The 25,647-nt window shown below is 42.8% G+C and overlaps 1 protein-coding gene across 2 annotated transcripts in view; it reads left to right on the top strand.

Moving 5' to 3' along the window:
* The window catches only part of pld5 (phospholipase D family, member 5), a 43,908-nt gene that overhangs the window by 12,657 nt on the left and 5,604 nt on the right, over positions 1-25,647 (top strand). Inside the window, exons 1-6 of one of the 2 annotated variants that reach the window (XM_049009228.1) lie at positions 1,584-1,898; positions 13,683-13,819; positions 18,878-19,061; positions 20,448-20,556; positions 22,632-22,759; positions 24,828-25,025. In XM_049009228.1, coding sequence (XP_048865185.1) covers positions 1,893-1,898; positions 13,683-13,819; positions 18,878-19,061; positions 20,448-20,556; positions 22,632-22,759; positions 24,828-25,025 — 762 coding nt within the window. In that variant the 5' untranslated portion in view covers positions 1,584-1,892. Of the gene's footprint in view, positions 1-1,583; positions 1,899-13,682; positions 13,820-18,877; positions 19,062-20,447; positions 20,557-22,631; positions 22,760-24,827; positions 25,026-25,647 lie in introns of those variants that run through there. The other variant, XM_049009227.1, reaches the window with a different exon arrangement.

Genomic DNA, 25,647 nt, shown 5'->3' with positions numbered 1-25,647 from the left:
AAAATTGAAATGCACCAAAATTGTGTTTATTCTCCGTTATTTTTAAACAAATATGTGGCAGATGTGTCACTTAGTCAGTGGTGAAACACACTTACAGCTGTACAGTTCTGTTAAGGGCTATGCTATGTGAGCAATGGGACTTAACTGCCTCTGTGAGATGCAAAAAAATCATCCATTAATTTAGGAGAGAGATGCTGAGTAATAGCCACTTGTTTTCTTTGCAGATTTTTTTTGAAATGATCTGTTTTTGGGAGCTTGGTCTTGACATGCTTGCCTTGGGCCAGCTTGGTATGTGTGAATACGTTGACATGCTGTGGTCCCTAGAAGTCTGTCCATATATCCACCAGGAGATGGCACTCCAGGAGTGCCCTCTGGTGGACGTCAACAGTGCCGATCACTAAATACAACTTCAGACCCCTTCATATTCCACTGTGCCTTGTATTTAATATCTAAATATTTGAATGAAACTAGAGACCCAGCAGCACTAATGCAGTCAAAGTATTTCTCCAGTATTATTGAAAATAAGTGTAAATGTTTGACATGTGATAATTTAACTGATAGCATCTAGAGCTCTTCAATTAATTTCTGGTATCTGCTTCCTCTTCTGTGGATTTCAGATCAAAACAGATGGTGCTTGTCAGCATTAATAGGCGGGGGGGTGCTTCACAGCAGAGTAAGATGTTTCCTCATGGAAGAAACATGTCAGATCTGAAATTCAATCCTGCTCCTGCCGTGCGTGTGTGGAGTTTCCCCTGGGTTCTCTGGTTTCCTCCTCCAAGTCCAAACCCATGCAGTTAAGAGAACTGGCATCTCTAAATTGGCCTTAGTGTACGAACGTATTCCTGCCTTATGCCCTTTGCTGCATGGGATAAGCTGCAGCCTGCCCGTGACCCTGTACTACATAAGTGGATGGAGGCTGGGTGGATGGGGTTCATTTTACTATTATGCTAAATTAAGAAGAAAAATATTTGGTTTGGGGGGCTTGGTGCCTGTTATTCCGGACGACGGTTTGTATTGGGAGTACTTTTTTCTTTAAATGTACAGTATGAATGTAAATTGGTTCAGTTCATATCAGAGTGAGGAAAATAAGGACAGTGGGTTGGAGGGTTTGCCGTAAGTTTGGTCAGCTCTTTTTAGGGTGAGAATGCGTATCTTAAATCATTTTAATGAAACGGCGATTAAGCAGCATTATTAACGCAATACATATTGTTCCTGTGTGTTTATGTGTATCAGATGATGCATGCACAGAGATTAGGATTTGATTAAATACCATCTATCGTTTTGTTATTGTTGGATTTGGCATAATTCTTATAAACTCAAGCCAGAGAAGTTAACTAACTACCGAAGGCCGTGTCGCCGATGTCTAATTTTAAACGGCTATTTCTGTGAGCTGAGCTTTTGGAAGTCTTCGCTGAAAGCAGGTACTGTCGCTGGCTCCGCGCAGAGCTGCTGTTGCAGGGTGGGCTGCCGAGCTGTGGGGAGGAGGCAGGACTTTGAGAACAGGGCTTTCTGTGTAGAGGGGAGGGGCGTAGAGTGCTGGGACAGGGAGGGTGGATCTCTCTCTCTCCCTCTCTTTCTCGTTCCCTGCCTCCCTCTCTCTCTCATCCAGCGGGGTGCAGAGTGTGAGCACGCAGGGGGAGATTGATGCCACTATGCTTAGCTTCCTGTCGACACGGTTCACGTCGCGCTCCTCACGCTGATGCCACTGGCCCATAAAAGCCAGCGCCGGCAGGGCAAGCGCGGCACAGCGTGTGGGGCGCACACATCTCCGTGAGCGCGCACAGCCTGGGGGCTCTCAGGCTCTCTGATCTCTGCTCAGGACTGCCTGAAGAAAGGGGCGGGTGGGGTGACACCCAGTGGTGGGATCCAACTGTCATCGTACGGATCGCAGCATGAAGGTGAGCCTCTGCTCCTCCCTGTCCTACTAACTCTTCTTCATCACCTCAGAGAGAAACCTGTGACTCAGTAAGTCAACTGACCACTGTGCCTAATTGCTGTGCTGTTTAATTTTTTTTTACTGCTTTTTTGTGCTTTTTGTCTTTTTTTGAATTCTTTAGTTCATATGTATGTTGTGGGTCAAAACTTTTCCCTGGTTCTTCATTGTGGGTATGAAACTTCATCAGAAGGTGCATTCCGGGTAATTTTGAGGATGCGGTGGCTGGTGTCTTGCTTGGACTGTGGTGGATATTTTGGGCTTCGCAAAAAATTATGATTTATACTGTTTTTTCCCATCGAAACAGTGCAGTGTGGGGAATAACTTGCGGGTGTCTTATGATTAAAAGAGGCAGTAGGATTTGGAAGTTGTTCCTTTAATTCTCCAGCAAAACACACAGATGAAGGGTTTGTACCACCAGGCTGCGTTTCTCACTTAGCAGGGTGTGTAGGTGAGAGGTTCAGCCACTGGCCTCCACGCCCACTGCTCCTTTGAGCCTCAGCATGGTGCTCGGAGAGGTCAGCAGGGCTGACTTTGACCCACCCTGCCGGTATCATGCTGTTTGCTGTGGGGGGGAGAATGGGGGTCTGCCCTGCCCGCTGGTTATGGTGGGCCTCGGGCACAAATAGCGGCAGGTGAACAAAGGCAGAGAGCAGGGGGGCCAGCATGACCGTGATACTGTGTGTCTATGTTCATGTGCACTCATATGTTGGGGGGGAGGTGCAGGAATAGTTTTGAAATGCTGATAATTTTCTTCCAGAACTCATGCTGAGAGACGTCCCAGGGACAAACTGTGCCCTGTTCGTTGTGTTTGGAAAATATTAACACTGGGTCGACCACATGTGCATGGTTTTATCACCAAAGAGTTGCTTTTACTTCAGGATAGAATAAGCTGGTCCATAAGATCTTTTATGCTGCTTTAGAATCTGTTTTATCAGCTAGTGCAGCCTCTTTTCAGAGGAGGTTTGATGGAACAACTCAATTAACCTCCTTATTCGCATGGAACATTGCCATACAGTTGTCCTGCTGTAATTCAGTGTAGTTAAACCATCCTCCAGGCATGGGCAAATCTGGTAGGAAGGAACCCTTCAATTTGCACATAATGGTGGCACACAGATTTAGGAAGAAACTGTCAGACAGTGGAAGAAATGCTGCTGTAAGTCTGGGTGACTGCTTGGCTTTCTTGCACGAACTGGTCTCCTGTGTGCAGCTCTGTCAAGACCAGACTTTTATTAGGCACTGAATCAAATCTTGTCCAAGAACCGATGGTTAATAGCAAAGTTTCCTTTTAAATGGCTCTTTTATATCAGTGTAATGTCAGAATAAATATGTCTATATATTGTCATATGATTTAAATGTGTGGGCTTTTCACTTACTGCTGGCTGTATAAATATTTCCGGTTCTATGCCTATATAGTAATAATAATGTTTATTCCAGACTCGTGTCACCTCAAGACAAACCGTCAAACTGATTAGTATCAGGCTGAGATAATAGCAACAAAATGTTATATAAATGTTTTATATATATATATATGAAAAACCTGCACCATGTTTGGGATTCTTAAATGCTTTTCTTTCTGTTCTTCAGTTTTTAAAATTTCATTTAAAAACACGTTTTATTAAATACAGTGAAATACAAATAAAAATTCTCATGTTATAGTAACGGTAACACTGACATCTATAATGCATTATAGAAACTTCTTTTATAGATATTTATTTTATGAATGTTTCTATGTGTTATGTATGTGTTCATAGCTTCCGATAGACATGGCAGTCGTAGAAAGTGTTACAATATTAACTTTAGCTTTAGTTTATTATCCTCCTGTACCAAGAGTTTAACGCCTCAGTTTTTTAATCAAATGCATTAGGCGTCAGTTGCTCTAGTGTAATAACAAAGAGAGGTGGGGTGCTTTCTCTGGGAGAGTCTCATTGGAGTCCTGACGACTGAAAGTCACAAAAGTGTTAAAAATATTAACACATAGATTAGACTCACTGTCAGTATCCCACATGAACTCCATCAGCTGCCACAGTTTAATAATATCTACCTGAAATAAATGAGTTTGCTATATTTCTTATTTAACTGGAGAACAGTTATGTGTGATATGTTATCATACATATTTGTGGAAGTAATTTCTGAAACCAGACTTCACCGATGTCAGTGTCCAGGCCCCCTGAAAGAAAACATTCATCCATCCGTCTGTCCATCCATCCACTAACTGCAAATCCAGGTCTGGACTGCGGAACAAAAAAAAAATAGTTTCTTTTGAGTTTGTCTCCTTTCCTATTATGATGCCTTTTTTGGTGACCATTTGATTAAAAATACAGCATAAAGATGCATTTATTGTTGTTGTTATTGTGAACAGAAATTACCTTGATGGTTTGCTGAATGCAATTTGCCAGATGTTTTCAATCTGAAGTGAAATCTACTGGGATCTGGTCCAACTGATCTTTATTGGCCACGTACATCATACATAGAAATTAGATAGCTGTATATGGTCTATTAATGTACGCAGGTAGTTATACTGGGAAATGTAAGGAGAGATTGAAATTCAGGTCACAGTTATCATGTCTGTAAAAAATGTGCAGACCCTCCCCAATGCATGACTGGAGATTTTACCATGAAGTCATGTAGCCTCCTGGATCCCCACGGCCCCTCCACAATCCTGCTGACAGTGACACAAAGGAGGAAGCGCAGCACTTTGACCGATATAAGAAAGGAAGAAGGGGATGTTACCAAACTGGTCACATCAGCCAGAAATATATAAGGTTAAAAATAAAGATAACAAGCATTTATTAGTTCATTTTGCTCACCTCCCCCAAATAGAGGCCGAAACGACTGTTTCTCTGGGTATCGCCAGTGGATTCAGGGCTAGCAGGCAGATATCATGCTGATATCAGCATTTAGAAAAGCATGCTGGGTTTCTGGAGGCAACTGGGTGCTGATACGATGAGACTGTCGGTCATTGTGATTTAGCATACTCCTCTGCCATGTCTGTCCTCCTTCCCTCCATTCAGGACAGATTTGCATAGGCCGGGGGGGATCTCTGGTCCCCAGGGCAGCTGTAGGGCTCTCAAGTATGTCTAATGGAGGTTTAATTGACTTATCGATTGAGAGGATCCAGGGGCAGCAATCTGTGGCTCATCCCGAGATGCAGGGGGAGGCTTCCGCTTCTCTCTCTCTCTCTCTCTCTCTCTCTCTCTCTCTCTCTCTCTCTCTCTCCTTCCATCAGCCACAAGTCAGTGAGGAGTGTGATTTACAGCTCTTGGTCTCGCCTCGGAGAGTTTTGTTTATTTTATTTGTCTGTTTGCTTGTTTTTTGGTGCCCATTAACTTGCAAATACTCAGACTGGTGAGCTTTCCCTGGCGAAATGCTTGGTTGACTGGAAATGAATCACCGTCGCTGCCCTCGGTTCTGCTTCACATGTCCCACCCATCCTGATTCAAATTAGCCGCTTCCCAGAAGTCAAGGCTTGTGGCAGGCAGATTATTTATTTATGAGTCTATTTATTTGTGTGCTGTGATGAAAGTGGATCAGCCTGATAGTATTCAGCTTGACTTATGTGGTGAAAATGAAAGGAATGGTTACGCCTCATGGTGTAGGATCACTGGTTCGTGAGTGTTTCTCCTGCACCGCTCAGTCCTCTCAGATACCAGCTCACAATTGCTCGAATAGCACCACTCTAACCATGACCTGATGTTCCTCAGGTGGTTCTGACCTTTCTGCTGTGTTGACAGTAACTGGAAAGCCGCCATCCCCAACATCCCTCAGACCTTAACATAACTGGACTGCCATGTCCCAATAGCAGTTTTGTATGCAGAATACATGGAAAATGCAGCTGCACTCCTGAATCACACCATCTTTGCTGGTTGTCAGTGCACGCCAGTCACCAGTCTGACTGCCAGGCACAAACACAGCTCTGCTGGGAGACTGTTCCCAGCAGAATACACAATATGAGTATGGCAAATGTTACTGAGGTTCCTGCCTGAGAAACCAGGAGCAAATTCCATTGAGGTCAACAGGACATCTTGTAGCCATCTCAGGAAATATAAGGCCACGTCCTTCATCTGGCCGTTTAATTTCTTCAAACAGTAGTTGAATAGCGGAAGCAGCCTCATGACTGTTTATTAAATGTAATTAATTTATGTTTGTTATTCAGCATTGGTTCCTGGTTACTACAGAAAAAACGGGTGTTTGTGCATTGCTGATTAAACTCTATTTAGTGTTGGATGATGTTACATGTAACAGAACTGGCCTGACTGTTGAACCATACCTAGTGCTTAGTCTGATTCTTCAACCCTAGACTATAAAGTCTCACACATCAGATCCACAAAATCTCTACCTAATCTGTCAAAGTCAGCATCTCCATGGTAGTCCGGCAGGAGTCATAAATTATTTTCCTAGGCAGGGCAAGAATCGAATTCCCACATAACACATCCGCCTATGAATTCCATTTCTCAATGCAGAATGGTGCTTCCTGTTTGTGGAGACATTGTGCCGGGGAATGGGAAATGATGCATAATTGTGATAGGGAAAGCAATCCTCTAGAACCCTGGAACATACCAGGCAGATGAGCTCATGATAGGACTTGATTAGAAACTAATGAGCAGGTTTCTATCCCCTCTCCTCTTCTTTTGAAAGATTTCCACATAAGCTCTTCATTGCCGGTGGTCTTCCCAAAGGTTTCCAGTTAGCCAGTGTTGTGTGTATGACAGTAGCAGAACACATTGCAACATTGTCTCATTTAAGATCCTTGATTGTTCAGGTTTTGTGTGCGATGCCAGATGTCGGCAGTTTTAACAGATTGAATGTCTTGTTTAATGTGCACATGGTCTTCGAGGACTGTATCGCATATCGTATGCATAAAGTGATGTGAGTTTGAACTAGACTGACATGATCACTGTTCACCTGGACTGATCAAAGCGTACCTTTTACATGTTTTACACATATTTAGCCAAACATGAAGTCCAGTGAAATTAAGCCCCTTTACCCAGACCCAGCACGACTAAGAGAGCAATGTAGAAACTGTACTTGTAGATGTGTGCAGACTCCAAGATGCAAGGACATTAATCACTTTTTACTCACTTTTATCAGAAGGCCTGTGAATGATACATTATGTTAATGTAGAGCTTAGTTTATAGTATTTGCTTGGCAGCCCATACTTAATGAGTCGCTATGCTTGCCTGCAAGTTGAGTTCCTTGAATCGGTGTCTTCTTACACTTGGCGCTTGAAGGCTGCGCTGGACTTTAGAGATGGCATCTCAAAGCTGCACTTATGTTAAGTGCTTCCCAAGACCAAGCCATTTAAAGCAACAGAATCTCAAAAGAAAAATGATTAATTATAAGCAGTCCAGTGATAAATCGGACTGTATTTTTTGAGATGAACCCACGAACAGCATGGAAAACATTCACCCGTTGTTCTCACCCTGTCCTATGTGGGCTGTTGGCCAACCTGAAGATCCTCAGCACTTTAGAGATCAAAAGGGGTAAGCCGGTTGGTCCCAGAACGTATGGTCCTAACATCCTGTCATCTGCTGAACCTAAGCAGAGTACTTTCTGCCCACTGTGAAGCCGTGTCTGTCCAAATGACAGGGTGCCTCACTTGGCCCACGGGATCTGGGAGGTCAGCGTGCCTTCACAATGTCGCAAGCAGCTTGATAAACACTCACCACTTAAAACTGTGTGGTTGTCATGCCCAGACAGCTGGCTTTGGGTCTTCATAGGCCTGAGGTTTTTTAATGCCAGCACTTACCTAATTGCTTATTAATTGCATGTTTGTGATGCTCTAATAAACCATGTTTGATGTCCTACTTGCTTAATGTAATATTGCCACCACATGTCAGTTCCACAGAATAAACACAACTGTGTTTATCACATGGCGATAGAGCCCATCGGCTCTGTTGTTGACTCCCTGCCCCACATGAAAGGAGTTACGTGCAGGCGTTGGGTTCACAGCCCAACACTGCTCTGCAGGCAAGGCTGTGAAACAATAATTAGCATTGCTCCTCCACTCACCCCCACCCCCCCAGGGGAAAAGAGCACAATGTTCAATTTTGCCTTTCACCTACTGCAGGCCTTTTATTTTTATATCGACCACACTTTTGCTACCGGTGTGCTCAGCCTCCCCATTGTGTAAGCTGTGAACCTGCAGGAAAATGGGAAAATGCTTCTTTTTATTATTCAGCAGTGCACAGCCTATTACTGTACCTAACAGCACAAATGTGAGCCTGTGGCTTTGCCAAGCAGGTGGGGTCTCTCTGATTATTCAGAAGGGCCCATCTTTAGTCATTAAGGCGGCATGGCTCTGAAGAATGGATATCAAAGCTCTGTGGAGACTCTGATGGACGCCGCTGACTGCAATCACATGCTGGTAACATGTACGGAGCATTTTTTAAGTCAACTGTTCCATCCATCCATCTGTCTTCCAACCGCTTATCCTGGTCCGGGGTCCTGAGGAGATTGAAGCCTATCCTAGGCAGCGTAGCGCATAAGGCTAAGGTACACCCTGGGCAAGATGCTTGTTCATCATTAGACAATCAGTCTCTGAAGACTGTGGAAAAAAACAGAAAGTGGAAGAAACACCAACATCCCACAACATCCACATGCACATTGTCACCCGCTAATCCACCACGCTGCCCTACTAAACCACAACTGCTCCATTATATGGTGAGTAACTTGCAAAGGTTACAAAACATGAATATTCAAAAATAATGCAATGATGGAGGCCATTTTACCACCACTGTGCTCTAGATAGTAAATGAGATCCTATTCAGCTTGTATTCTCTGGGTTCAACCTGGGTTCAGGCTGTGCTTGTACACAGATGGTTTGTCTGATCCCCTTTTGTGTGGTTTCCCCCTCATCTGCTTGGATGTGTTCCTTTTATAAAGAGAGCTTTATAAGAGAGAGAAGTTTCCATCTGCCAAATAAAAACCTACTTTTGCATTCGACTAAGGGATATATCTGAGAAATGATGATCTTGTGCAGTTTTGTTTGCAAAACAGATGTGAGACTGGTTGAGAGGATTGGAATCAACGAACCATCTGATTGTAGTTACTGTGTTTTTTCCAACTTACTTTTAATCTTTTGATGACGGGAAATAAACTTCATATAGCTACTTTGATAATTCTTTTTATATACGAATGGTAATATTTGGTGTGACATTGAGAAGTAGCTTATAAATAGCATCTGCTGATGTTTCTCTGATCAGTGCTGTCTGTATGACACTAGGACCCAATTTCTGAATAAGTTTTGCCTCGTCTTATTTTGTTAAATTATTTTATCCTTTTTGCTCTATTTTAAGGATCTGAAATTTTCTTGTTCTTTTTTTCTCAATTGATTTTTTCCCCCTAGCTGTGGCCAGTTTAATGTTCCGTTCTGAATAAAAATTTCAGCTGGCCTTCTAGAGCAAATTTATTACATTGTTTTCTTTGTCACAGCTTTGTTTTTCTTTCCTACCCATACAATGGGGAATTGCTCTCCGGGAAGGTGTGCGGACCAGTCCACTGCTAACAAAGACAATGCCTGAATCCTTCCGCACTAAGCTTGTCATTTTTTAAATTAATTACGCATAACAGGGAATGAGGACTACAACACGATATGGCGGTATGTCTTGTGTTCGCTGACTACGGCAGAAAAACCTGATCAATGGAATCTGCCGTTAATCTTGGTGTTAATGTGTAATTGTGTTACGACGATCGATGTGCACAGTGCCAGTCAGGCAAATCCAAAAAAATCAATGGTTGGGTACGGCAGCAGTGACAGTCATGAAACATCTGAGTCTGCTTCTGCTAGATAAACACAAAGACTCAAATTCTTCTGAGCTCCTTTAAGTCAAAAACTGACCTTCAGTTATGAATGCCAACATTTATTTATTATGGAAATCAATTTTACAGTGAAAAGAAATGTTTATAGTGTTATAGCTGAATCCCTTCCACAGACAGGGATTTCAAACTGATTGACTTGGGACTAAGACTGAAGTTTAAAGACAGCTTTTAGTGTTTTGCCAATCTGTGTTCATTTAGGAGAAAAATGTTATATGTGGGACATCTCATGGCTGACGCCAGTTTGTTTTTGTCTTTGTATTGATGCTGATGCTTATCAAGATCCACACCCGGTCCATCCCCTTGTCTCATGGTTTGCTTTACTACCTTACCATGCTTCTGCTTTTTTCGTTTCTCGTTTGCTGCGTTAGGGCTGTGCACATTTAGTTCAGCTACAGCATGTCTCTTCTGACAGGACAAGTCTTCTCGTTTTCTGGTATCTAAGTCACAAGGCCTTGGTCCGTGTTCCAGTCATTACCTTGGCTGCCTGGGTGACTCAGCCAGCCAGAGACATTTTCTGAGCACCTTAAGAGCTCCTCCTGGACGTGAGAATGGAGGACCTCTGTAGAGCTCCTGTACCCAGAAGACCCCCTGCCAGCACAGACTTCCTGCGTCTTGTCTGTTTTCTTGACATTTCCACAATCTATTGTCTACTAATAATCTTGCTGTACTGGCTTCATGGTCAGAGAGGGAAGCTTGACGGGGAGAGCAGTGCGAGATGACTCCGTGAAGTGGGTGTGTCATGTTGGCATCTGGATTACGCTTTATTCCACCTAGACCAAAACAACACAGAGAATGGGACATGAACTCGCATGTTCTTGGAGAGGCGGTATTGGCTGCCGCTGCTGTGTGGTTGGTCACCTTCAGAATACCTGGTTGTCTGTTGAGATATTGATGAAATGTTTCATACAACCCTCTGCTTTAGGAAGCTCCAGAACCTGTCTGTGGATGTTCAGAGATGCTTTGGTTAGTCATCTTTGGTTCCAGTGCCATGGATCTTCATAGCAGACCATTCCTCATCCTCAGCTTCTCTGTTCCCTGTTTCCCGAGTCTTTTTTTCCAGCAGACCACATATGAGAGTATCACTGATTCTTCCAATGCAAGGATAAATGAAGGGGGTGCAGTTAGGATATCTTTAATTAGTCTATACTCACATATCGATTCTCTCTAACATGTGAAAAAGATTAAGATTGCTTCTACTTATGTACATGACTGACCATCCATTAATATATAATTTTATCCTTCTTTTTCAGTTGACTGGTGTGACACACATATTCTGTAGTTATACTGTATAGGAGATTGTATTTGATGTAGTCCTTTTTTACGGGTTACATCATTGACTTATATCATAGGGATCTGAACCAGTGGTGAACCTTCTTAAAATATGTATTTTTGGTAAGTTCAGATTTGACTGCCTGTATACGTGAATATAGAATTTTACCGTATAAACCTCCAGTTGAGGATTTGATTTTCCAGGAAGACTTGACAATCAGAGCAAAACAGCACCACACTTACCACTCAATGAATATTTTATTATGTTTATTACGCTTTTCTTTTGCATTAGCCTAGGCATTGACTTCCCAGACTCTTCAGTAGACGCTCTAACAGACCAGCTTACCTTATGCACTGACTTTTCTACTTCCCATTAACAACCTCCAGGATCAATGCACAGCATTAACTATGACAGATGTTCCAGAGAAACGTGATTTCTGGAGGTGAAGTTGGTTTAGCACACGCATGATTTTAAAACCTACTGCTACTATCCGGTACTCATGACACGCTTGTCTTTCACTGCCTAGTATCTACGAAAACCTTTGGAAAACAACCTAAATGACTCTCGTCCATAAAACTGTTATTTATTAAGTCCGTATTGTCAGGTACATCTTTTCAGGCAATATGGTGCGAAAATTATTTTGCTTTCTTATTGATAATGTGTTTCCTGTACTGCGGATTACCGTTTCCCTTTTTTTATGTGCTCTGGTTAAAGGCGTAATGAAATGTGTGTTACTTGTTGTGCTTTTTAAAATTTCATTCCTCCTCCTGTGTATCTATTGGCATGAAACCTGGTTTAGGTTTAAATTCACACTGGGAGCTGAAACAAATGAAAACTAAGATCAAACCTGAGTTCTACCCTTATGACTCATCATATCTTCATTGCTCCAGCATCTATTTGTATTCTGTTTTCTCATTACAGAGATGATAATGGGTTATGACTAATTAGGAATAATAAAGCAGGCCTGTAAGTGTGCTGTGCGCCCCCCTTCCAAGCATTGTGCCCTGACTGGACGATACAATGGCCAGCTACTTCTGAGCCTCTGCTTGTGGTCATAGTCTGAGAGAAATTATTTGGGTCTGGATCTTCACACAGCAAACGCTCTTCTCATTCTGCATGTGTCAGTCGGAAGCGAAATGATGCATATCGGTCATCCCGGTTACTCTGAAACCTTTGAAGTTTGAATAATACGTATGTCTGCATGTTGTGAACCGGGTGACGCTTTAGCAGTGCCAAAGCTTTGTTGATGAAAACACTTCATGACATGCTGAGAAAATTGATTTTCTTTATTAGTGCCTGTGCAGTCATATAGGTTTTAGTTCCTTATGCTGGAGCATGACAGAACCCTTTAACCAAGTGGCCTGTGACACCTGGAGGTACTGAACAGACAGACAGATGAGACCATTATTAAATCTTCTGTTGATTGCTTTGGCTGGACACACAGAGGTGATCGCAAGAAGAGTGGATTGATTGTGGGTCGATTGAAGAAAAGTGTCCTTGGTCATATCACTCTGAGTTACTGGAGTACTTTGGAGAGCATGGCTGTGTTGCAGACACACAAATGTATTCACACGCATGAACCTGTCGGGTCCACAAAATACTGTCTTATTCAGAACTGGCCTGCAGCATCTTGCCGAATGGACCCATAGCATTGAAAGCTGAACATCCACCCTCTGTTCAAACATGACATCCAGGGTTAATGAGCCAGATGAACTCTTAATTCTCCGACACTAATTAAAGATGCCCTCTTGTTCTACAAACAAGCAAAATATGGCATGTGTCTTTCTGTTTTCTCTAGGCAAATGTGAGATGTTCACAGTGACAAGTCACAGAAAATCATTAAAAACCCAGATTTAAATGAACCACAGAAAACGTTAAATACAGATAATGAGCTTTTTATATATAGTGATGTCTTAAGAACAGTAAGTAATTTTACTTGTTTAATTTTATGAAATTCACCTCTTAGGAGAGCTTTGTGTGCTTGTGTTTTTAGCCCAACTTTTGTAGTACAATAATAATAAGAATCTGCCTTTTGCTTCATCATTTCAATACGCACGAGGTGTTTCCAGATTAATTACTTGGTGATATATGTTTTGTACATAGATGAAGACATCAGTTGGAGTAGGTACTGATCAGACTGAAACAAAGGTTGGATTTAGCCTCTTAATTCTCATTGATCTATTTTTCTGCCAGCTGTCAGAATGTCTGTGAGATTTATTTTACAATTCATTATAATTGCAACCTTTCCAGTCTTCCAGGAATATAAACTTCCCACGTAATGTGGTTGTAGTATAATGAGTCTGTCACACATTTATTCAGGTGCCCCAAGTGTATCAGTTGTGTCACCCAATGAGGGAGGCGTCACGGGATGACAAAGAGATGTTTCTGTCTGATGGTTCTTGGATTTCACATTTGAATCTCTGCTGGAGTGTGTCAGCTTTACTCAAAATGTAAGTTGTTAGCTGAAATGCACCTTTCTGAAGGCGATTTTTCTGAGCGAATATGTGAGGGTGATGCTTCTCTTCATTTGTGCATCGCTGAATTCGTGCATTTGATGGTGAACCATCCAAGCAGCTGTAAAGGCTGGGATGCTCACAGTGGTGCATAAAAATAGTAAGAATCTGTGTGTGTGACACCTTTCGTGTTTTTTTTCCCTAGTCTCAGCAGAAATGCGTTGTGATCTTCGCACTAGTGTGCTGCTTCGCCGTGCTGGTGGCCCTGATTTTCTCTGCTGTGGACATTTGGGGGGGAGATGAGGATGGCATCACAGAGGACAACTGCAGCACCAAATGCCGGTAAGGAGCTTCTTTTTAGGTGAGACAATAACTGTAGGGCCATCGTCAAGGGAACTTCAACGACCAGCTGTAACATTTCATGAAGGCCATAAACAGGCTTTCAAGGCCGGGTGTAGTGAGCTTGCTGTTCGTTTCCGCTGCTAATTTGATGGCTGGAGGCTGTCTGTTGGCCGGCACATGGCCAAGTCAGCTACTAGCTGAAAAGGACGGCCTCACATTCCGTGGATCTAGCACCCATCAGAAATTTAGACATCTGTCTTCTTGCACGGTTAATTCCAAACGTTTTTTTCCCAGGTAAAATTGAGTCCTCTCGGCCGAGGGCTTTTCACTTTGGCAGCCTTAGTTTTCTGTGCCTAAGTGGATGTGTCTGCTTCTCTAACAAACTGCTTCTCTCCAGCCCCTTTTGAAATGTGGCATTTTATGTTTTTGCTCGGTGATGGGCTAGTGCTAAGGTGGCACCAGTTTCATCAGTCCTTGTCACCGATTGCTGCCGGACAAGGATTCGCTTGGTCTATACAGAATAAATTGGCCATGTATTGGTTTAGTGGAAATGCTGAAATGGCAGCGTCTTGTCTATTGCGGAGCAACTTCCAGGCCTGTGGTGTTTTGGAAATCACTTATCAATAAGGCGTTTGAGAGAGAAAAAAATACACTTCTGAATCTGTTAGCAATAAAATATTGATCGGAATGTTTGAAATCAACACGTATTTTCATACATTAAAGTAAATTATATACTGTTTTGGGTGTTTGTAGACCTAGCCAGTGTAGACCTGGTTTTAAGACTTTTCTATGTGGGACTCCAGTATATAGTGCTAGTCATTAGTTCCCCTTGTACTATTTTTACAGATTACTCTTTTTGAAAGTCATTGTGCAGAAAAAGACTGTCTCTCTTCCCCCTCTCGCTTTCTGAGGTTGATAGTAGTAATGCATTATCCCTGAATGTGTTTTTTCGCAATTTGGGTGTTATTTCACACTCCACTCTCATCTTTTCCTTTACTTGTTGGTCTTGCTTTCAGTCAACCATTAGTCAAGAAGCTTAATAGGTTTTTTACATATTTACCCCAATTGCCTGCAGTTGGCAGAAATAGCTTAATGTGTCTTAAATGTATGAATTTATTTAAAATTGAATCTAAGGTGCTTGTTCCCAGCAGCTTTTCACTAGCAGTGAAGCTGTTCAAAGAATCTTCTGTTTGCACCACTGTTGTTTGTTATTTTTAACAAATTAATTTATTTGCCACTGTCAGTTTTGGCACATGGCCTGGCAATCAGCGCACCGGTGCTTGTTAACGGGAGCCTCCGACACAAGACGTGGCTTTAAATAAACTTCTCCCGCTGGATCTCCTTGTTACATCAACGTTTGGGGTTGCTCTTGGAACTCTGGGATGGAAGAGCAGGCTTGGGTTCTATTCTGGGTTTAGCTCTCCTGCTGTTTAGCGACACACCTCGCTGCTTTAGGGCTTTCAAAAGGTAGAATAGCTATAACAAAGTCTGTGCTGCCTGAAATCCCTGGAGGTGGCCGGGGCATTCCAGCTGCTTATGCTGCAACGCAAAGACAAATGAGTCTCGGCCCCTTGAATGTAAATCTAAACCTCTGAGGGATTATGTGAGATTTTTTCCCATTTAGCATTTGCATGTAGCTCAGCATCAGGTGGTTTATAAAGGCAGGACTTAGCTTTTTTTCCGTTTTGTATCTGTGTCACCATTCATCTTTATGTGCATCGCAGACATGACTCTCTCAAGTCATCTCAAGGAAAGATCGTGGTTGTTTTGTGGTTATTAAGCACTTTAGGCCCATGTGTAATAAATCCTGCCTTTGCGTTGTCAGACCCCTTTTGATCCCCTTGACAGCAGAGCATTTATTAGAGAATAATATGGTTAACCTTATCAAGAACCTTCTGACCATTTCTTTCCCCTCTGAGGTGGCTGTTGCTAAGCCCTCAATTGTCCCTCAATTTGGCCCTAAATCAGTCCCATCTAATTGGCTGTTTCTACTTGCCCTCTATCCCTGGTTTGACCCAAAACTTACCAGTCTGCAGGAGTTTGAAGTGATCGATGGCCATAAACGAGATTTAAAACGCTGTGCTTGGTAAAGCTGCAAATTTGTGGAGTTGTCTTTGCGAGCAAAAAGGTGAGAACTATGTTTACATGACTCATCAAAGTCCTGGGTATAGATAACAAAGAAATTGCTGCAGTGTTTCGGAAACACGAGCCCCCATCTTCAGGCCAAATGCTGGCCATACCTAGGTGACGTCACCTCAATAAGCAGAGGCGTAGATTTAATCCTGCTGTGTGTGATTAATGACATTGTTTTAAACATCCATTCTGAAGAAATAGCTATTGACCTGTGTCCGTTACAGTTGAGTTGGTTCTCTTACAGTGTACAGGGCATTAGTAATACAGACTTGTATCCCGAATTCTGTTCATTTTTTATGTGATCAGGGTGCAGCAATAAAGATGGATACAAGAGTAAAAAAACATGCACTCTGAGCAATTTGTTATACAGGTGTGTGGTGAAAAGTATAATTTACTCAATTAATTGTAAGTAAATAATACCGGCAGATGAATCTCATTGATAAGCAAATCCAAGGTTGTCGAGCAGTTACAAAGAGGTATAGCTTAATATATTAAGGTGTTTAGGAGTGTTCTGCTGGGTGATACATTAACACTTCTGGGTCTGGTTCTCCAAACTATGATTAGCACCAGTACTGAAACAGCACAGTAAGAATTTTTTTTTTCAATACTGTTGCCACTGGTGTCTACTGGTACCTGTCTACTGGTATCCTTTTCAGCTGATTCTTAAAGTTTGACCAATTTTTTATATTGATCATGGGTAGCATGGAAATACATTTCAGGTGATGGAAAGGGGCATCATCTGTGAATCTGAACACAAGATCTTTCATTTAGACCTTTCAGTCATAAAGATGGGAAGGAATCGCTTAATTATATATAGTGCAATGCGAGAAAGTGCACACATTGGCTCAGTGTGAACTTTCAGTGTTGTCCGGATATACTGGGGAGCTCCTCAGCTAACAGATGTGCATCAGTGTTCTACAGTATAAAAGCCAGAGGTGCATAGTTTTGCTGCATGCTGGCTCACTTAACGTAGCACCAGAATAACAGAGATTTATAATAAGTATACATCTACTTTGTTGTGACAGTTGAAATACACAGTCATACAGCTGAGCGAAATGGTATTAACACTCCACAAGCCAGAATAGCCATCTGATAGATTTTTGACTAAAGCTCCGGAGCAACTGAGTGCAGACAGTGGGACAACAAAGGCTGGTTAAAAAAAAAATCCCAGAAGCACTTGCTGCATATTGAAAACTTAATGAGATGTTAATGTCGCGGAAACATCTGATACCAGGAAGTTATTGCTTGTCTCCCAGCGACCAGGAGCCAGCGATTGTGTCCGCGACACTCCCAGACATTCCGGGAGACACTGGCCTTCTATCAGAAAGTTTTTCTAATGATGGGGGGTGGATAGGGATCTGATTAATGCCATCTTCCAGAGCATGGAAAATTGTAGATGCAAAACTAAGTCAGATGCCATTATATTACTCCACCTTGGTAATTAAGTGCACTATTTGTTACCCAGTTAGTTAGCAGGGAGTGGACCTTTAAAATCAAGCCCCTTTCCCAAAACATTGTTGCCTAATGTATCAAGGAAAATCATGTTTTGGATATTCCTCAGCTATTGGACAGTCAGTTCCTTAGCATAGTGCCTCGTGTTGGCAAGTCGGCTTTGACTGTGTTTTTTTGTGAGCTAGCTTGCTATTCAGCTTCACTTCAGCTTGTCCATTTCATTTTGCTTGCAACAATAACGACATTTCTTCGAACTGCTGAAAAATGTGGACAGGGAAATGAATGGGGGGGAATTAAAGTACATTTCAGGTACAGCAATAGTTTGCTTTAATTGACTGTGGAAACCAAGGTCTTAAATCAATCAAAATGCCATTCAGTCGCTCCAAGCGTTGTTCTGGATTCTCCCAGAAATTTCTTTCTTTCGTTTCTTTATAGACCAAGGTCTATTTAAAACAGGGCCTTGTTCTGCATTTTCCTGCCTGAGAGGAAGAAGCAGTCGCTGAATTTTCTAATGTACTGTCTCTGCCTGGCTTACGAGATCTTGCTGGGAGTGCAGAGTCACAAACTTGCCTCCAGGGAAGCGCGTCAGGTGCTCAAAAAGCTACGGAAAATGACTTTGGCCACGGAAACGAAAACAGACTTCGGGTTTTTGTGCGCAGTGATGCTAAAATGTAATTTGTTTGTGAGACGGGCCACCATACATTTATCAAACATTATGTTCAGATTTGTAGTGTCATTGTCTCCTTAAATGATGAGCTGTTTAACTGGACCTGCTACGGCTACTGCTGTCGGTGATGGTGGGTGTTTTATGGGTAGAAACCATTTTTTTCACTGGCAGATTTATTTATGATCAGATTTACAGTAAAGATGCTTATTCAACAAAAAGAGCGGGGAAGTTTCATAAGGTCGGGTGGAGGCCATATTTTCAGCCTGTTCAGTGTTCTAACAGGAGGTTGAATATATTGCATTATCCTTGTCATTTCTGGCCTGCTAGCTCAGCATTTTCTCGCATCTGATGTGGTCTGATTCTGTATTAAAGCATGGTGACAGGCATATTTATAATATTACATGGATCATATATCATACTACGTCATATTTGACACTAATAGTAGAACCTCGGCATGCCCCTGGATTTTTCTTCCAAATCGTCATTTCTCTACGTATTTATGCCATAGAGAGTAGAGCTACGCTTCATTCTGAAGATCAGCGGCTGCTTTACATGAAGACTCTAAAAATTGGGGCTAGTCTAATGGTGTCGAACAGTGTAAAACCTCATATTAAGCCTTCTTAGTCCATTTAATAAAAGGACATCAGTGGCATTTCGGGGTGTGGGTGACTCTAATGACGCGTGCTAAATGCTATAATACAGAACATTAGGGACACATCACACGTAATGCCAGAACACAAGAACACATCCATTAATCATTGTTAGTTTTTTCACATTTTTACCCATGGAACGATGTGTTTCCACAGGATAGTCCTGGTGGAGAATATCCCTGAGGACATCACCTTTTCAGAAAACGGCACAAGCAGCACGCCTCTCTCCGTGGGTCTGCACAAACTCCTGGACCTGGCCACCCGCTCGGTTGAGATTGTCTCTTCCCACTGGGCCCTGACCTCAGCAGACCTCGAGTCTGGTTTTTCGGGTGCTGAGCAGGTATGAGTTCCCCACTGTGGGCCGAAAAGGGTCCATGATCACCCAGAGAAAATGGAAACCACAACAGTCCTGATTTGGGAAAAGGTGATTGTTGCAAACAGACTAACTTGGCAGGTGCAAGTAGAATAACGACTGCTGTAAATCAAGCAAAGGGCCACTGTTATCAGCATATCAATAATTAAACACCTTGGCAGACGCCCACATTGATTTAATGGACTTACTCGTCAGCAGACTAGCAGTTCTAAAAAAACAGCAACTCTGCCATCAAGGATATAAAGTAATTGAAACTCTTGCACATTTCATTGTAAATATTAAATGACCATAGTGTTTAATTTGCACTTTCTGGATTCACTGTAGTTTCTGCAAAAAGAATTTCATCACAGAACTCACCCATAATTGGATATCGATTTTGATGGAGCAGCCAGGAAGTGTTTCACTCGAGTTTAACCAATAGCACTTCCTCATGTGACGCACAGGTGTTACCTGATTTTGAAAATAACCCGAGAGGCTTACCGTGTCATCTGGGTGTTTTCCCCTCACATCCTCACATTGAGTATGCAAACAGACCCGGCCTGCATCCTGGACCGCAACCAGGGATGCCACCAAATCAAGGCAGAGAGATTTCGGGAGCACGAAAGCAGCTCAGCGTGAAATGTGGAACAGTGACGAGACTCGTGTCCCTGTTGCTACGGCTCATTCCACAGTGGCTGCTGGGCAAATGGAAATTGCACCTCAGGCCTTTAGCGGTATAGGGACCTAATCAGTTAAGCCTTTAGCAGGTTTTTTTTCCATCAGCCTTGGTAATGAAACTATAAAGGATGATGGGAACCAGTGGCTATAACATTTCACTGTGGAGCCCTTGCTACAGTTATTGTTAGGTGGCTGGAGATTAGTTTTAGCTCACAATTAAAATTTTAAAACTCATTTCTCCCAGTCTGCAAGACCTAATTACCCCATTTCTCACGACTCTCCCCCTAAACACCCAACACGCCAGGTCCAGCCCACGTGCTATTAGATACCTGCCTTACCAGCCTTCATCTGGCAACATGAGAAGCTTTGTGGAGCACCACTCACTCAAATCCACCTACAACCTTGTAGGCATCTGCTTGATGATGCATATTACTGCACGCCAACCACAAGAGGGACCACGCTTTTTTGTTGTTTCGTGGGTCTCTAACCAGGGAAGCCTTGACTCTGGATTGTCAATATTAGGGTGAGCTTCTTTAGTCCTAGAGAAGCACAGTCAGGGTCTCACAGCTCACAAGGCACACCACTTGAAACACAGCTCTCAGTCGCCTCACCGCAGAGCTTACTGAACAGTAAGTCACCTGAAGGTATGGCATCGGCGCACTCTGAATGCGTATCTATGTTTTTCTTTTCCAACAGGGTCACTATTTGTTTCAGCGGCTCTTGGACCTCAAGTCCCGCCAGGTCAGCCTGAAAGTGGCCAGCGGTCCCACCAACTCCTCAGAGCTGCGGAAACTGTCAGACAAAGGTGAGTGTGGACAGGCAGGCGGCAGTCCCGGTTATTTCTGCAGACAGCACCATTGGGATCTTACATATGCATATGATGAACCAGAACATTAATTGCTAAACACTGCAATATATTTAGAAATCTGGTATGTACAATAGATGTTTGTAGATTTTATATCTATAACTGAAAAACACATTTATATGTATTACAAATGTAATTTATGCTTCATTTAATGCCATAAAGATGGTGGCATAACATGCATGTAATAAACCGTGTTTAACTGAGATGGACGTTGTCCTGCTTCTATTGTCGACACTCTGGTCATTGTTTTCCATTTCTGTACTGAAGGTTCTGATTTCATCAAACACGAGACATTCAATACTTTATATGAGTGGATGCTGGAACCTAGGGGGCTTCCACTCTGACATCAGTCCCGTAATTAGATATCAGGTCGAGATCCTTTCTGTCAGCCAGGGCAGATCCCTTCAGTGTTAACATTTACAGCCAATGGGAAAAACAGTGAGAGTGAGTGCCGATTAGCAGTTTGTATCAGCTGGAAAGAGGACGGTCCATCTGCATCTTTGATATATATGTTTTTAAAGCATTCCACAGGAATATCAGTTGCAAGGAGGTAGTGCCTGAGTTGCAGGTTCTCAAAAACTATGGTGACATATGTCTCATTCTGACAAACTGCATCAAGATAGTGGTCACGGCTCATGGACAGGGCTAGCAGACATTTAATGGGATATCCAACCTCAACAAAAACTGTAAGATTCAAGAAGCTGGAATTCATAAAAAGGGTGTCATTCAGATACGTCTTGTGTCAAGTTTAAACCTGAGGTACGGAGCCATATACCCATAAGCAATGGAGAAGATAATATGGTTTGATGAGCCAGCTTTCACCTTTTTCCTGCTGGGTTTAGCTTTGGAGGCAGTCAAAGGATGCCTCTAACCCACAATGTCTGTTGGTTTTGGTAGCCATCTTGTGGGAGTCATTAGGGTTAATGATTACTTTGCCTGGTTATATAAAGGTCAAGTAGATTGAGGCAGAAGAAGTTTTGCAAGAGAAGGTACTAGGGCTGCTTGATTATAGCATAAATCATAATCACGATTATTTTGGTCAATACTGAGATCAGGATTATTTAGCACGATTACTCATTGACTTTGGAAATATCATGCATTTATTAAACTTTTAAAAAATCTGTCTTTTTAACAGTGGATTTCCTTGAGCTCTAAATAAAACTCACTTGAGAAAGAGACTAAAAAGGAGATAGAAAGGGGTGTGCTGGGTTTATAACGCAAGACAAAATGGGGTCGTAAATCGCTTTATCTCGATTATTTTGTTTTGATAATCACTGGAAGTCAAAATTGTAATTGAAATTAAACTTCGATTAATTGCCCAGCCCTAGCAGGTACACTCCATGGCATCTTTCATGACAATTGTTCCAAGATAATGTCCCCCTTCAAAATGCTAAAAAAATTCAAGTGTGGTTTCATTTAAATGCCTATGGGAAGTTTTGAAGCATAGATTTGAGAAATAGATTTACAGCTTTTCCATGCACAGGACTGAGGTTCGAACGAATGGCCGAATGGTAGGGAAAAGGTGGTTTCACTGCTTTTATGGCCCTTAATAAACTGTTAGATGTTTTGTTTTGAACATTATTAAATTAATCTTAACGAAGGATATTTAAATTGCTGAAAATAATTACCTAATGTTCAGCTTTGCTAAATAGTCAGTCATCACACAAAAAAAAGTCTTTAATGTTTTAGAAAATAAAAGCTCACAGCTGCAGTGTTATGCAACATAAGTATATTAACTGAAAATGCTGCAGAAAACCTTCCCCCAGGTTTTCAAGAAAATTTAGTACTGGTTCTTCATGCCTGACTGCAGACAAGCCAAAATATCACTATATAGTTAATGAATAACCGAACAGTAAATTCAAGTTTATGTAGAAAACAAAAAGCAGTATGATATTAGAACTCTAAGAAGTCTAAGTGTGTTAGTTCCCTCCGCAAATTATCTGAATTATCTAAGTATGTGTAGATGTGCTTTGTGAACTGTGCTGCCTTCTCTGTGTGCATTGCTCCCTGGCCAGGCGCGGATGTCCGCTACCTGAACATGAGCGCTCTGACAAGGGGTCACCTCCACTCCACCTTCTGGGTCGTGGACCGGCAGCACATATACATCGGCAGCGCCAACATGGACTGGCGCTCATTCTCCAAGGTACTTGAGGACCACGATCACACTTGCAGCCTGGATGTTGCCTCGTTGCACCAGGGTGACATAAATAAATCCTGTCCGATGGCCTGCTTGGGTGACATATGGACCCCGAATATCTCACCTGCCGGGGTGAAGTGTGGCTCCCGTCTTACCTCACGCCATCCGTCTCCGTGTTCTGGGGCGCTGGGCAACCAGTTACCTGTCACGGTTGGCCTGAAAGCAGTGCTTCTGTCAGAGAGCACTCCTTCACAGTGCCTGGGTGACCTTGCCTTCTGCACGCTTTGATCTGTGTGCATCACTTCCGAGAGGCTCTGTTTGAGCTGTCATGGGTTACTTCAGCCGTGACCAGGCAGGAGTCACGTGAGTGTTCAGGAAGCAGTGTGTGTCACGTCAGGCAGAACCTCCTTTGGGTTATCAGGGACAAGGGGATCACAGGATACAGTTTTCATTTCTATCCCAACAAGTTTTTTTTTTTTATTATGAGTATCACTCATTATGCTTTTATGTTATCCATTTCCTAATTAACAGTTTTATCCACAGTAGACTGCAGTTTTAGAGTACACAAGCTTGCTGGCATTTTCACTTTGGCACTTCAAGGGTAGTGCATGAGTTTTTGGAGTAAGCAGAGTTCTGGCCAAAACCAGCCAAGCCCAAATCTGTATGCCACCAGAGGGCAAGATGCAAACTGTCCAACTGCTGGAGGTCTTATGCAGGAACACCGACAGACTCACAAGGTCATGGAGGTCGGTGTCTTGCCAGAGGTACCAAGAGGCGTGGGAGGAATGTGCGTGTGGTGATGTGTGTTTGAAGATGTGCAGCGGTCTGCGCAAATTGCATTTCTGTGTACTCGCCTTAAGCCGGCTCTTGCCAGAGCTCTCTGGGATGTTTTGACAACTGTTTCACGCTCGGCAGATGAGAGACGACGAGTGTCAGCATGGGCCGGGACAGCCAAACAAGCCAACGTGGCCGTCTCCATGCCATGACTTACAGAGATGGTTTGACACCGCAGCCAGAGAAATTTATTTGCTCCACAGCCTCCAAATTGAAATGCCGACTGGGCACGCTCTGATTTAAGTGTGCTGGATCTTCACCAGAGCCATAGAGACAGATGAGGGGGGCAAGCGGCAATGGGAAGTGCAGCTGAAAACTGAGGGGAGTGATAGAGAGAGAGACTCGTGGAAGTGGCTGCCATTGTTCCATCACTCTCTCACCGTGCAATTTAATCAGCTTGCAAGGGGAGATCTTTCTCTCTTTATCTCTCTGTCACTCTCCCCCTTCCCCTGAAATGTCTGCATCAAGCATCTGAGAGATACCTTTTTGGAAGAGAAATTCAAACCGAAAAGAGGAAAAACTGGCCTCTACTTTTTAAGGCAGTGGGAGTGTCTGGAGCTCAGCAGACCCAAGGTCTCACAAGAGTGGCTGACAGTGAGAGGAGGGCAACTCCAAGTGTTTTTATAAGGAGACTGTATGTCCTGTCTGATGAGTCCCTGGGTCTTTCCAGCCTCTCTCTGGCTGGCAGCATAATATCCTTGTGGACACCCTGTGCTTCTGACATCACAATGTGAACTACATGCTGTCCATCTCGGACTTCAGCTTTATTTGAGGATGCAGGCCTTTGATTGGATGCTGCATGATCCATATCATTGTAGTCATGCATCACTGGCCAGTAATTTCTGGTAGACATGAGAAATGTGAAATCAAATCCAATTCCAGCTGACTAATTTTGCCGTCTTGTGGACAGTGAACAGTGGAATGAGTACATTTCGTACCGGAAATGTAGGAATTGTTTTCTCTGAGGCAAAACACAAGAGGAACATTTAAGGTCATGTGATTTATTGGAACTGATCTCATGTCCAATATATACATGTCCACTAATGAGGTGTATCTACAGCTTCTATTGTTCCTGATGTCTTGCCGATGAACTGTCAGCTTTTTTACATCCACAGCTTGCCATAGGTCGAGCACATTAATCACCATGGCCTGTCTGGGGTCTGGAACACATGCATTTGATACATAGACATAGATAGAGTTTTGACGTCAGTGGCTCAAGTGCTCTGTTTTGGCCCCACAGATGAAGGAGCTTGGAGTCGTCTTGTACAACTGCAGTTGCCTGGCACTGGACCTGCACAGAGTGTTCAGCTTGTATTCTCAGCTGCAGTATAAGGACTATCTGCCGTCCATCTGGTCCAAGAGGTTGACTGCTCTGTACAACAAGGAGGATGTCCTCAAACTGCAGCTCAATAGCACCAAGGCCGAGGCCTACGTGTCTGTGAGTGTTTCTCACCTTCTGATCTCATGGTGTGGCCCAGCAAACAGGATTTTGTCTCCTTCAAATCTGGAGGGTTATAGAAAGCACTGTGACCACAGTCACAGTTGCTTTTCTGTCACTATGTTGTATATGCTCTGGTCTGAAATGATTGCATTGCAAATACAATAGTAGATGAATGCATGTTAGAATCATTCTAGGACAGTATATTGTTGATCTTATGTGGAGGGGAAAGTGTGTTTATCTAAACTTTATATATTTCATATTTGTATAGATTCTGTGAAGTATCTGACTTCGTCTCATAAATATTCACTCAACTGATGAAATAACTGGAGGATGCCGTCAAGTATATCGTCGCTTTAAGAAGGGAACTCAATTAAAAACGTGCTAATCTTGTAATCTCTTAAATGCAGAAAGATGCGGCGTCTTTTGGAAAGACGTGCCGAGGTCTGATTCGGCTTATTTACTTTTTAAAATACGTGTTTTTTTACCTCCTTCATCCTATTGGAGGTGCATAAACAAGTGACACACTCATCTCCCAGTGACGCAGCAGTGCGCATCAGCGGGACCAATGCAGCATTTGCTTAACCAGTACAATCCCCATCATCCTAACCTGCTTTTCCGA

This window comes from Brienomyrus brachyistius, chromosome 3 (genome assembly GCF_023856365.1).
Source record: "Brienomyrus brachyistius isolate T26 chromosome 3, BBRACH_0.4, whole genome shotgun sequence".
NCBI lineage: Eukaryota > Metazoa > Chordata > Actinopteri > Osteoglossiformes > Mormyridae > Brienomyrus > Brienomyrus brachyistius.
The sequence above is the reverse complement of the archived record's forward strand: the minus strand, read 5'-3'. Positions and strand labels throughout refer to the sequence as shown.